We start from the raw sequence: 13108 nt of genomic DNA on the forward strand, positions 1-13108 counted from the left end.
GCAGGTGGCAACTTGGCAAACGCCCAGCAAAACCAGATGGTGGTGAGTCCATCCATCCCTGGATCAAAACCACACTTCCTTCAGACTGGTGCTTGAAGGTGGGGAATCCTCACTCGATCACTGCACTTGTCAAGAATTATGCAACAACCTGGAGGAATGATTCTTTGCCTGGAGGCGCGTTCACTTCATATCCAATTCCAAACTCCTGTGAGGCAGCAACTAAAAAATTCCAGCCTAATTGTGAGGCACTTGCTCCAGTGCTGATTGGTGAAATCATTCCACTAAATCTCTGTCCCAGGCGGGGACCAAATGCTAATGGCCTCGTAGAAAAATCGCTTGCTAAATACTTTTCCATTCACCTGGTCTCCTAAGTTCTCCAAGCCTTCACTTAATCCATACTAAGCTGAATTTCTTAAAGTGACAGTCACACAGCATATTGGGGTGAAGTGTTTCTCTGGCATTCTGGCCAAGCAACCTGCCAGCACTACTGCAATGCACTCTGTGTGGGGCTCCCAGCAGCTTCAGTCAATACAAAATGCAGTAGTGAGATCTGCACTGGTTGCCAATTGGTTTTCAGGGTCAGTTCCAGGTGTTGGTTTTAAACTTTAAAGCCCTAAATGGCTTAGGACCTGGCTATCTAGGGGACTGCCTGTCTTGTTATGAACCTACCCAGTTATTGAGATCTGCAGAAGAGGCTCTCCTGAGGGTAGCGTTACCCACAGAGGCCTGTTCCTCAAGCATACTGGGAAAGGACTTTTCCCTCTGTTGTTCCCAAACTGTGGAATGCACTCCCTCAGGAATTACAATTGGCTCACAATTCTTGTGACTTTCAGAATGTGCGTGAAGACACATCTCTTTAATTTAGCCGTTTAACCTTTTAATTGTTTTAATGTCTTTTATGTCTTCGTGTTCTATGGTTTTATGGTTTTAAATTGTTGTCTGCTGCCTTGATGGTTTTTTTTTTTTAGCAAAAACGGTGGCGTATAAATGTTAGTAATAAATTAATAGAAGGGCTGGAAACCCAAATTGGGACACCTACATTCAACACTGAACCACTTCGTTATGCTGGCTCAGCCTACCTGCAAGAAATACTTTTGTTTGCAAGACCTGCTGTGACACTTGTACAGCTTGCCGATTTTTATGTGTATATATAACAACCAGCCCTGAGTCATGTGTACAGAAGCAGGGTCATTTGATACAAGCCAGCTTCTATGGATTTCATTTTCTTTTCTGCATTTCCCCTTCTAAATGATCCACCACTGGAGCTTCCCTTCTGGTACTGCCAGTTGATGACGGACATTTGGCAAAGAGAGTTCCTTTCTACTGAATGAGATATCTACTGAATGAGAATTTTTATTGTATAAACTGTATTTATTGTTGTACATCGCCCAGAGTGGCTGGGTGACCGGCCAGATGGGTGATTGATAAATTTAATAAATAAATACATAAATAAATAAATATCTGACACTTTTTTTGCTGTTCTCTTTCTCTCTAGACCGAAAAGCTTTTATCTCGCATGGCAGACTGACATGTGTTGGTTCGTCTTTGTTCTTGAAGAAAAAATGGGGCATCGGCTATCATTTGAGGTACTTACAGTTAGGCACTCTTGTGCTTCTATCTGTTTTCTAATAGTACTGTTTATTCCTATTAGTGCTATGCAGGTACATATATTTATTGTTTATTTGTTTTATTCAATCATTGGAGGATTATATCCTTCCTTTCCATTTCCAAAATGGAAATTCTCAGAGTTTCCTACATCAGTAAAAAGCAGCAATGATCAAATCAGTAATCAGAACAATATACAAAAAGGCAACAAATAAAAGTTAAAAACCAATGCGAAGTCAGAGAAAGAAAGAAAAAAACATTGTTGAAGAGGGAAACAGACAAACCTTCCAGGAAAGGAAATTCCATGTACTTGGTGACATAACAGAAAATTCCCTCTTGTACATGGTGGTGAGACATGCAGAAGGGCCTCCTCAGATTAGGGTAGGGATGTACGGATTCCCCACCATCCGTTCTAGTGGGGAATCCACCTGGGGAGGGGAGGCGGTCTATTTTTCCCTCCTGCCCCCGGAATCCTCTGGAGCAGGTCTGCTCCATGAGGATTCTGCGGAGCCACCCAGCTTGAGGGCCACTTATCTGGGTGGCTGGAGCTGTTCTCCTCCATGCCAATCACCATTTTTTAAAAAATGGCAATCGGCAGGATGTGCCCACAGACTTATATGCAAATACAGCTGTGAATCTTGCATATAAGTCTATGTATCCATAGGCTTATATGCAAGATTCACGGCTCTATTTTGCATATAAGTCTATTTTGCGTGTAAGTCTGCATAGACTTATACGCAAGATTCATGACTCTATTTTGCATATAAGTCTATGGGCACATCCTGCCGATCGCCTTTTTTTTTTTAAAGGCGATCAGCAGGGTGTGCCCATAGACTTATATGCAAAATAGAGCTGTGAATCTTGCGTATAAGCCTATGGGCACATCGTGCCAATCACCTTTTTTTTTTAATGGCGATCAGCGCAGAGGAGAACGGCTCCGGCTGAGCAAGCAGCCGAGTGCTGTCCCGTATGGAATCCTTATGGAGCGGAGGTAAGTGGGGCCAATCTGCTGCGGATTCTGGATTTTCTTTGGGATCCGGCCTCATTTGAATCCGCAGCGGATTTCTCTAACATCCCTAGATTAGGGATGGGGTGACAGTTTGAAATAGGGGTGCTCAATCTTGCTTGATGGCCAAGGGTCATCGTATAGGATCACTCACACTTCTGAGAATCCTGTCCATATCCTCAGGCTGTACAAGCTGAAAAGAGTCTATTGTGATGAAACAGCTGCTGAAGTTATATCAATTGATACTGTCAATGTGGAGACCAAACTGGAAGGGATGCCTGAGGAATTCAATATTTACTCAGTTTGAGATGACAACACTCTCCCCACAGACTTCACAGAAAGACCCATGCTTTGATAACTGCCAAATTGGACTATTGCAATGCAATCTACATGGGGCTACCCTTGAAGATGTTTGGAAGCTACAACTGGTGCAGAATGTAGCAGCCTGGATGATGACAGGTAGCACTGGTAGAAGTCGGATGGTGCCAGTCCTAAAGGATCTGCACTGACTGCCAATTTTCTTCCAAGCCCATTTCAAGATGCTGTTGTCAACATATAAAGCCCTAAACAACTTGGTTCCAAAATATCTGAAAGAGAGCTTCCTTCCCTATAGACCAGTCCAGGTGCTAAGATCAGCAGGGGAGGCCCTGTTATCAATCCCTCCAACTCCTGAGGTTTGCCACACAGTGGTGCACAGAAGGCCCTTTTTGTGGTGGCCCCGAGGTTGTGGAGTTCTCTTCCCTTTGTGGTGCATCTTGTGCCTTAGGGCATAGTGGTGTACCCATCATCAAATCAGGGTGTATCTCTATAACCCAGGTCTTTGGAAGCGGATGAAAGATGAGATCGTGTTGTTTCCCATAGTGAAACTGTATTTTGATTTCATATGAATTGAGGTTTTTATACTGGGTTTAAGTTGTTTATATTGTTTTTTAAATATGTTTCATTACTACATGATCCAGGAAAGAAAGGAGGTCTAAACACTGGGCTGCTATATTCAGCAGAACTCCCACAGTTTTAATTCACAGTTTATTTAGTTCTTCTGTCCATTATCTTATAAAAATTGGAAATTGCTTTAGGCACTACTGGAATAATGTGCTCCTGTTGTGCTACTGAGACAATCGTGGGTCGGGACCAGATCTTGGAAGCCTTATTCAGAGAACATTTGAAATGAATTAGTGCAAGACTTGGCCATTGGTGTGTGTCTAAAAGTATTTTTTAATATGAACAGGATGCATGTAAATGAGTTTTGTGACTCTGAGAGAACAACATCCCTGGTCAAATGCTACATCCCTGCTGCCAAATTATCAGGACAACATGAAAATGAACTGTGTTATACACTGCCCTTACATAATGTGGATAAATTTCCAGGTAATTATCAATTTAAATAAGTAACAATAAATATCATACTATCATCTCTAAGTGTCCAATTAGTTGAGCGGTACCTTACATTTTATTTATTTATTTACTTACTCCATTTATCAGTTGCCCAGTAACTGAAGTTCTCTCAGCAACCTACAGATTAGAACACATTAAAATAAGAGTTTAAAGCACCATTCAATAACAGCAGAAACATACCGTAATGCAGAACAGCCATATCACACCAGAGTTTAACATATTGTGGTAATGATCAGATAATACAAAGAGCCATAAGAATACATTTTCGCAGAGTGAAACACCACAATGGTAATACTACAGTAAAAGGCAAGATTACAATACTGAAATCTTTTCTTTTTTTTTTAAGGCTTGGGGAAAAGAACAAAAACTCTTTGGCACCAAAAAGACATGAAAGTAGGCACAAGGTGTGCCCCCCCCTAAAATGTTAGTCTTCCTAAACTCCTTATATGGAATTTCACAAGGCTATTATGGGGCTTTGAAATCCTCACCTTAAAGTAGAAGGGTAAATCACAGCTAGGCATGTGGGCTTTTCTCCCCCTGTCATGTAGATCTGTTCTGTGACATGGATGGCCAGAAAGACCTAGGAATTATTAATTATGGGGTTACTATGACAACTCTGGAAGATGTCTTCTTGAAGCTGGAGGGAAATGAAACAATTGATGAAGAAGGTAAAGTTTTGTCCAAATAATGTGCCTTCCAGCAATGCTTCCGGCTGTAGCTGAGAAAATGTGAGTTTGGGACCATAAATATGGAGAATGAGAGGGACTTTCGATGGTCTTTCAGAGACAGGAGAGAGATTGTGTGGTAGTGGTGGCAGTTGCTGGAAATTCTGCTGTGACTTACAGCACAGTTGCCTTATATACAGAGAAAACATGGCAACACAGCATTTAGTCTTCGAGGCTAGAGCCAGTGTATGGCTCCAGCCAGCAAGGAGATGAGCTAGACAACCACTGTTGGCCATGCAACAAGTTCTCTATCACCCCCTAGTGTCTGGAAGCAAGCAGACTTGTTCCTATTATCCAACAGCAGCAAGGAGAATAGGGGGAAGGGGTCAGAAGGGAGGGGGAAAGGTCAGGACAGAGTTTGGACAAGCAGGCAGATGCTCCCTAGGCTGATACCAGAGTTCTGATTTTGCACTTTGAAATTGTCTTAGGTTATGGAGTTCTTCAAAGAGAGCAAGTGGGAAAGGGTGAGAAGGAACAAGATCTGCTCTTGCTCTCGGACACAGGGAAGGCAACAATGAGGGGCACCAAACTCTGGAGACAGCAAGTCTGTGCCATGGCAAAAATGCACTTTTTAAACCTCAAGCGCGAGGGCAAAGTCTGGGGATCCCTGTGAGTGCCAAGTCATTTATTTATGCATTTTAGTCTCTGAAATCTCCAGGTTTAAAGCATGTTGAGATTACAGGCTGTTTGTGGAATGAGGGCCAAACTACAGGGCCAGATCTACACCTCGTGTCATATTGATACATATTGATCGTGATGATGCTATATGCCTCTGGCGTATTTATACCTCATAGCGCACGCAATGACATCCGCTACAGTATTTTGGATAATACGGAATAAAAAGCAAGAAATAATGCTAGAAAAGCAGTATATGGAATGTGTAATGTGTCCCAACAGTTATCGGTGCCCTTCAGTACCGATAAGAAGCACTAGTGTAGATCCAGCCCAAGTCATACTTGATTGTCAGATTAACATGCTGTGGTCTCGGCAAAACGGTGAAATTGCCCCTCTCCCAGCCTGTTATGAAATAAAGGAAAAATATACTTGTTTCCTAATGCTTTCCATGCAGTTTGGCCCTAAGATACATTGGGGAAAACTAGGTTTGGTATCTGAAATATTACATTGCCATAGAAGTGACATAATAAGGGTGTAACTACAACACCATATTTGTTTTGCATATGAGAAGATTGGTTTCATAGGAACATAGAGCTGAAAAGAACCAAAAGGGCATTCAGCTGAACCTCTCTCCCCAAAAGCACTGTGTGAATGCATAGATCTTCCCTTGAACAAGCTGCCTTTTAGGATTAGCCCTTCTGCTCCCTGAACAATGCACTATAGCACAGCAGGGGAAGACCTCAGCAGAGCTGGATAGCAGCTGCTTTGCTCTGCACCTCCTCAAAGCTACTTAAAAGCAATGGTAGGACACTTTTACATGCTTTAATGTAAAAGACTCTAATTACACTTGAATGATTAGAATGTAACAGGTAGCTATCCCATGTCTGTTGGAACCCACCCCTGTCCAGGATCGGCAGGTGCCCACTGAAGCTCTGCCCCTGCTCAAGCCCCCCCGGACCTGAGCTTGAGCCCCCATGAGCTTGGTGAACCTCCCACAGTAACCCTGTGCCCCATCCGGTGAGTGCCCGCAATTTTGCCGACTTGTTTTTTTACACAAAAAGAGAGTTAAAAAAACCCTGAACATATTTAAATATGCACTTATTGGGGCTGGGGAAAGCGTAATCTACACAATATTAGAGGTATAATGCCTCTAATATTATGCAGATTAAGCTTTCCCAGGTCAAATGTGCGCATATTTAAATATGCACAGTTTTTTTAGCTCCCTTTTTTTGTAAAAAAAACAAGTTGGCAAAATGGCGGGTGCTACCGGGATGGGGCCTGGGTGAGGGTGGGGAGCATCTGGGAAGGTGCACGTGACTTTCCTAGTGCCAACCAAGGCTCCGTCAGCTGTCAAGGACAGCCTACTGGCCAGGAGGAGGAGAAGAAGACACTCTGCATGCCCCAGCCAGTCTTGCAACTGGGGCACACATGGTGACAAGTCTGAGCTGTTCCCGGCTGCTCGGCAAGCTCCAGGGCACTCGTCGACCGGGTCTGTCAGTGCCCTGGAGTTCAGTGAGCAGGGCCCAGGTGTGGGGATTTCGCCAGCCTCCTGGACTAAGTCGGGCAGTCGTGACATCCCTCAGCTAGCCTCTCTGAGGTTCAAGTGTTATAACTGATAAAGGTTGCTTTTGCTGCAGGCACTGTGTCTCTCCTTGTGCTTCACCTTATAGATTCAGTATAATGCATCTGGCCAAATGTCATCTCCCTCCTGTGCTTAATTGGTATCTTTTCTTCATTACAGTTTGCTTCTTTGTGGAATTATCCTAGCACCTTTTCTCAGTCAGTTAATATCAGTTAATATTTGGTTGAATCTGCGTTATGCAGAGCTTCATCCTAGCATGTATTTTGAGCCAGGAAAGCAGTCCTTCACAGGATCCAGTGGACTTCTGATCCTTAATGATACAGGTAAGGTACAGAACAGAATCGTGAGACATTCTTTCATCAGAATTATTTACATTCTGTCTTATGCTTCATTTTGGTACTTCGCCATTTCTTTGGGAAGTAAAGATTTGGCCATAAACCTCTGATCATCCCCTCAAGACATCTTGCTCTTTTACCAGGTGCAAGCATTGACCATTTTATCCATGCAGTGAAAAATCAGAATATCCTGTTGGAAGTCGTCTCCGGCAGCAACGTCAGTGACCAGCTAGTACACAATGGGGCTATAAAAGTAGCCCTTCAAGACAAGGTAACTTTCAGTTATTTTACTCCTTTTTGGAGAAAGGATGAAGATATCCAATAAATTAGCCTACCCAAACCTGGTGGCTCCAGTTGTTTTGGACTACAACTCCCAAGATTCCTAACCATTGGTGATGCTGGCTGGGGCCGAACGGAATTGAAGTCTGAAACATCTGTGGAGGGCACCAGGTTAGGGGAGGCTGCAGTAGAAGATAACCTCACCCCCCAAGAAAAGCAAGTTGAGGATTATGATAATTATAGTGCCATCTATGTTCAAAAAACTTCACAGAGAGTCATAACAAGAAGAAAAAGATTTCTCTAGACCTACACTCTAAAATGTCTGTAGGAAAGAAAACCAAAGGGAGAACATAACAGATACCTTCCACAATACAATAGCTGCAGTGGCATTTATACTACTGTAAAGAAGTAAGCTATAAGGAAGCTGGCAAAGGGTGAAGGAATTGCAGTGATGATTGACTGATAAGATTTTATTTTGTTAGGATTAGTTGTGCTTTAGCCACTGACCAAAGCTTTTAGAATGGAGCAGACTCCACATCCCCTTCATGGATCACTGCCTTGTTGTGGCGAAGGGGCTTGCGTAACTCAGTGAAGCCATAAGCTATGCCGTGCAGGGCCACCCAAGACGGACAGGTCATGGCAGAGAGTTCTGACAAAATGTGGTCCACTGGAGAAGGAAATGGCAACCCACTCCAGTATTCTTGCCAAGAAAATCCCATGGAACGTATCACAAGGCTAAAAGAGATGACGCCGGAAGATGAGCTCCTCAGGTCGGAAGGTGTCCAATATGCTACTGGGGAAGAGCAGAGGGTATTTCCAAGTAGCGCCAGAAAGAGTGAAGCGGCTGGGCCAAAGCCGAAAGGACACTCAGCTGTGGATGTGTCTGGCGGTGAAAAGAAAATCCGATGCTGTAAAGAACAATATTGTTTAGGAACCTGGAATGTCAGATCAATGAATCAAGGTAAGCTGGAGGTGGTCAAACATGAGATGGCAAGATTGAACATCGACATCTTGGGAATCAGCGAACTAAAATGGACAGGCATGGGCGAATTTAATTCAGGTGACCATCATATCTACTATTGTGGGCAAGAATCCCTTAGAAGAAATGGAGTAGCACTCATAGTCAACAAAAGGGTGGGAAAAGCAGTATTGGGGTACAATCTTAAAAATGATAGAATGATCTCAGTACGAATCCAAGGCAAACCATTCAACATCACAGTAATTCAAGTCTATGCCCCAACCACTGAGGCCGAAGAAGCTGAGGTTGATCGGTTCTATGAAGACCTACAACACCTTCTAGAACTAACACCCAAAAAAGATGTCCTCTTCATCATAGGGGATTGGAATGCTAAAGTAGGAAGTCAAGAAATCACTGGGATAACAGGCAGGCATGGCCTTGGTGTACAAAATGAAGCAGGACAAAAGCTAATAGAGTTTTGCCAAGAGAACATGCTGATCATAGCAAACACTCTTTTCCAACAGCACAAGAGGCGACTCTACACATGGATGTCACCAGATGGTCAATATCGAAATCAGATTGATTATGTCCTTTGCAGCCAAAGATGGAGAAGCTCCATACAGTCAGTAAAAACAAGACCTGGAGCTGACTGTGGCTCAGATCATGAGCTGCTTCTTGCAAAATTTCGGCTTAAATTGAAGAATGTCGGGAAAACCACTAAACCGTTCAGGTATGACCTAAATCATATCCCTGATGAATATACAGTGGAGGTGAGGAATAGATTTCAGGGATTAGACCTGATAGACAGAGTGCCTGAGGAACTATGGACGGAGGTCCATAACATTGTTCAGGAGGCAGCAACGAAATCCATCCCAAAGAAAAAGAAATGCAAGAAAGCAAAGTGGCTGTCTGATGAGGCTTTACAAGTAGCTGAGGAAAGAAGGGAAGCGAAAAGCAAGGGAGAAAGGGGAAGATATACCCAACTGAATGCAGAGTTCCAGAGAATAGCAAGGAGAGACAAGAAGGCCTTCTTAAATGAACAATGCAAAGAAATCGAGGAAAACAACAGAATGGGAAAGACTAGAGATCTCTTCAAGAAAATTGGAGATCTCAAGGGAACGTTTTGTGCAAAGACGGGCATGATAAAGGACAAAGAAGGCAGGGACCTAACAGAAGCAGATGAGATTAAGAAGAGGTGGCAAGAATACACAGAAGAACTATACAGGAAAGATCTGAATGTCCCTGATAGCCATGATAGTGCGGTCACTGAACTTGAGCTGGACATCCTAGAGAGTGAAGTCAAGTGGGCCTTAGGAAGCATTAGTAACAACAAAGCTAGCGGAGATGACAGTATTCCAGCCGAGCTATTTAAAATCCTAAAAGATGATGCTGTTAAAGTGCTGCATTCAATATGCCAACAAATCTGGAACACTCAACAGTGGCCACAAGACTGGAAAAGGTCAGTTTACATTCCAATTCCAAAGAAGGGCAACGCCAAAGAGTGTTCCAACTACCGCACCATTGCGCTCATTTCACATGCCAGCAAGGTGATGCTCAAAATCCTACAAGCTAGGCTTCAGCAGAATGCGAACCGAGAACTACCGGAAGTACAAGCGGGGTTTAGAAGAGGCAGAGGAACTAGAGATCAAATCGCCAACATTCGCTGCATCATGGAGAAAGCAAGAGAATTCCAGAAAAACGTCTATTTCTGCTTCATTGACTACGCTAAAGCCTTTGATTGTGTGGATCACAACAAACTGTGGCAAATTCTTAAAGTGATGGGAGTACCAGACCACCTTACCTGTCTCCTGAGAAACCTGTACGAGGGTCAAGAAGCAACAGTAAGAACCAGACATCGAACAACCGATTGGTTCAAAACTGGGAAAGGAGTACGACAAGGCTGCATATTGTCACCCTGCTTATTTAACTTATATGCAGAGTACATCATGAGAAATGCCGGGGTGGATGAATCAGAGGTTGGAATTAAGATTGCTGGGAGAATTATCAACAACCTCCGATATGCAGACGATACCACCCTAATGGCAGAAAACGAAGAGGATCTAAAGAGCCTCTTGTTGAGGGTGAAAGAGGAGAGTGCAAAAGCTGGTTTGAAACTCAACATTAAAAAAACTAAGATCATGGCATCTGGCCCCATCACTTCCTGGCATATAGAAGGGGAAGAAATGGAAGCAGTGACAGATTTTACTTTCTTGGGCTCCAAGATCACCGCAGATGGTGACTGTAGCCATGAAATTAAAAGACGCTTGCTCCTTGGGAGGAAAGCTATGGCCAACCTAGACAGCATAGTAAGAAGCAGAGACATCACCTTGCCGACAAAGGTCCGTCTAATCAAAGCTATGGTTTTCCCAGTAGTAATGTATGGCTGTGAGAGCTGGACTATAAGGAAGGCTGAGCGCCGAAGAATTGATGCTTTCGAACTGTGGTGCTGGAGAAGACTCTTACGAGTGCCCTGGACTGCAAGGAGGTCAAATCAGTCCATCCTAAAGGAAATCAACCCTGAGTGCTCATTGGAAGGACAGATAATGAAGCTGAAGCTCCAATATTTTGGCCACCTAATGCGAAGAGAAAACTCCCTGGAAAAGACCCTGATGCTGGGAAAGACTGAAGGCCAAAGGAGAAGGGGACGGCAGAGGATGAGATGGCTAGATAGCATCACCGATGCAATGAATATGAACTTGAGCACGCTCCGGGAGAGAGCGCAGGACAGGAAGGCCTGGCGTGCTATGGTCCATGGGGTCAGGAAGAGTCGGACACAACTGAATGAGTGAACAACAACAACAGACTCCACATCCAAAAGATTAGATGCATAACTATCTACTGATTGCAACCCCCCCCGCGCCCCTGGTCTTCTTATGGAGCCCCTGGGAAATGAGCATGCTCAGCTTTAAGGTGCAGTTATGGGACAGGCACTTGAAATGCCTTCCTATTCAGCCTTTACTATTCAGATGATACAGTCAACAGAGGATTCTTGCTTGGTCATTAAAATGACAGAAAAAAATAAATATCAGTACCACCACCACCACCCCCAACTCATTAAAGGCATTTTATTGCACTTGCTACAAACTTCAAAGAAAGTGCATCTCATGGTTCTTTGTAAACTGGTGTTCAGTAAAAAGCAATTATTGTGTAAATTCTGATTTCCTGCTTTGTCTACTGGCTGCTGCTTTCTCAGCGCTCCCTTCACTGAGTCACTTAAGTTCTGACTTCTGTCCCATGTCTTGCTTTGCTTCAGAAATACAGGTTCACACTTATGTGCCACATGGAAGTCACTAATTGCTTTCCAGTGCTTGTCAACATCATCAGCAACGCACTTCTGCAAATGTTTAATTCTACTGCCCGTCTTCGAATCTGGAGTGAAGCACTTCTAGGCGTAAGTGTTTCAGCTGGACCATAAGAAGTGTTTCTAGTGTGTGGTGGTGGAAAAGAAGGCAATATACAAATATATTCTTTTTTAAAGGATTCAACGTGGATTGTAAACATATATTAAAATGTGGGGACATCCATTTTTTAAACAAAAACTGTAATTTGTTCTAGTTGAAAGGGCTCTTGATCCATCATTCTAATAGGACATTCAGATGTTTTCTTTCATTGTTCTCTCCAAGAATCAAGAGTCGTAATAAGTACAGATTTCATAAAGATCCATATTAACAAATGCAGATAGGTCCTGCCGCTTTGCCCCAGAAGACTCCACTGATTTCCTTCTGCTTCTCTTCCCACAAGGCTCATGCCCTATTCACTAGATGCGAGGAGAAGGATGCAGGGGTGGAATTCAGGAGGTGTCTGTAATGGCCCCAGCCCTGTAACCAAGTCACCTGTAGTTTTAGAGGGGCCTAGAAATCCATAATGCTTTGCTTAGGTTTGTTATAAGTGCAATTTCCTTCCCAGTGGGCCTCTGAGCATGTGAGACGAGTCAAAGGTCGATAGCGTGACCTCAGCACGTTCCATGCTAACTAAGGCTAGTATCTTATCAGGGCCTAGGATGTGCCTAAGAAGTGAGGCTATATTTGTGCTGAGTTACAGGTGGCTGTGCTGGGAAGTTCTGATTGTTTTCCCTCTGAACAAGCACCGTTAGCCTATGCTGGGAAAGTTGCAGATGAACGCTAGTTAACACTTGCTGCGGTCTTGATGCCTCACTGCTGACATGTATGGTATAAAACCCATTTTACCCCATGGCTCTGGGTTCAGAGAAGCTGTCTGATCCAACCATTGGGTACGCCTGTGTGCTGTAAGTACTCAATAAAGGCTCCTTGTAAGCAAACCTGGGTCTATCTCAGCACCTCCAAACCTTAGCAGCCCACGGCTGGGGCGTACAGTGTCTGTGGCCCATATCCTACCCAGCTATTTTTAAGGTTAGGGTTGGGAACTTCAAGCAAAGCCTACAGCTGTTCCTTTGTTATGAGGGTTCCAATAAGGGAAAGCCAGTCTCCACCCAGTGCTTCTCCAACTGGGTGTCCTTGACTGTCCCCCTCGGTTACCAGCTGGGGAAACTCCCAGCTCTGGAAAAGGTCAGGGCTCACTCCACCAGCCACTTCTACAGCTTCCTTCTAGGCTGTTGCTGTGGTGGACCTCAGCTATGCTGCCATTCAT

The 13108-nt window shown here is 43.8% G+C and overlaps 1 protein-coding gene across 4 annotated transcripts in view; it reads left to right on the plus strand.

The window, feature by feature from the left end:
- LOC146353869 (ABC-type organic anion transporter ABCA8-like) overlaps positions 1–13108 on the plus strand; it is a 90457-nt gene that overhangs the window by 35255 nt on the left and 42094 nt on the right. For all 4 annotated transcript variants that reach the window (XM_084837526.1, XM_084837525.1, XM_084837524.1 and 1 more), the window contains 7 exons: positions 1496–1586; positions 3840–3979; positions 4555–4674; positions 5160–5340; positions 7088–7251; positions 7407–7534; positions 11754–11891. In XM_084837526.1, the coding sequence (XP_084693652.1) occupies positions 1496–1586; positions 3840–3979; positions 4555–4674; positions 5160–5340; positions 7088–7251; positions 7407–7534; positions 11754–11891 (962 nt within the window). The remainder of the gene's footprint in view (positions 1–1495; positions 1587–3839; positions 3980–4554; positions 4675–5159; positions 5341–7087; positions 7252–7406; positions 7535–11753; positions 11892–13108) is intronic.

The sequence above is a fragment of the Heloderma suspectum genome, chromosome 2 (assembly GCF_057233095.1).
Source record: "Heloderma suspectum isolate Gila_16-S chromosome 2, 16-S_ref, whole genome shotgun sequence".
NCBI classification, from domain to species: domain Eukaryota; kingdom Metazoa; phylum Chordata; class Lepidosauria; order Squamata; family Helodermatidae; genus Heloderma; species Heloderma suspectum.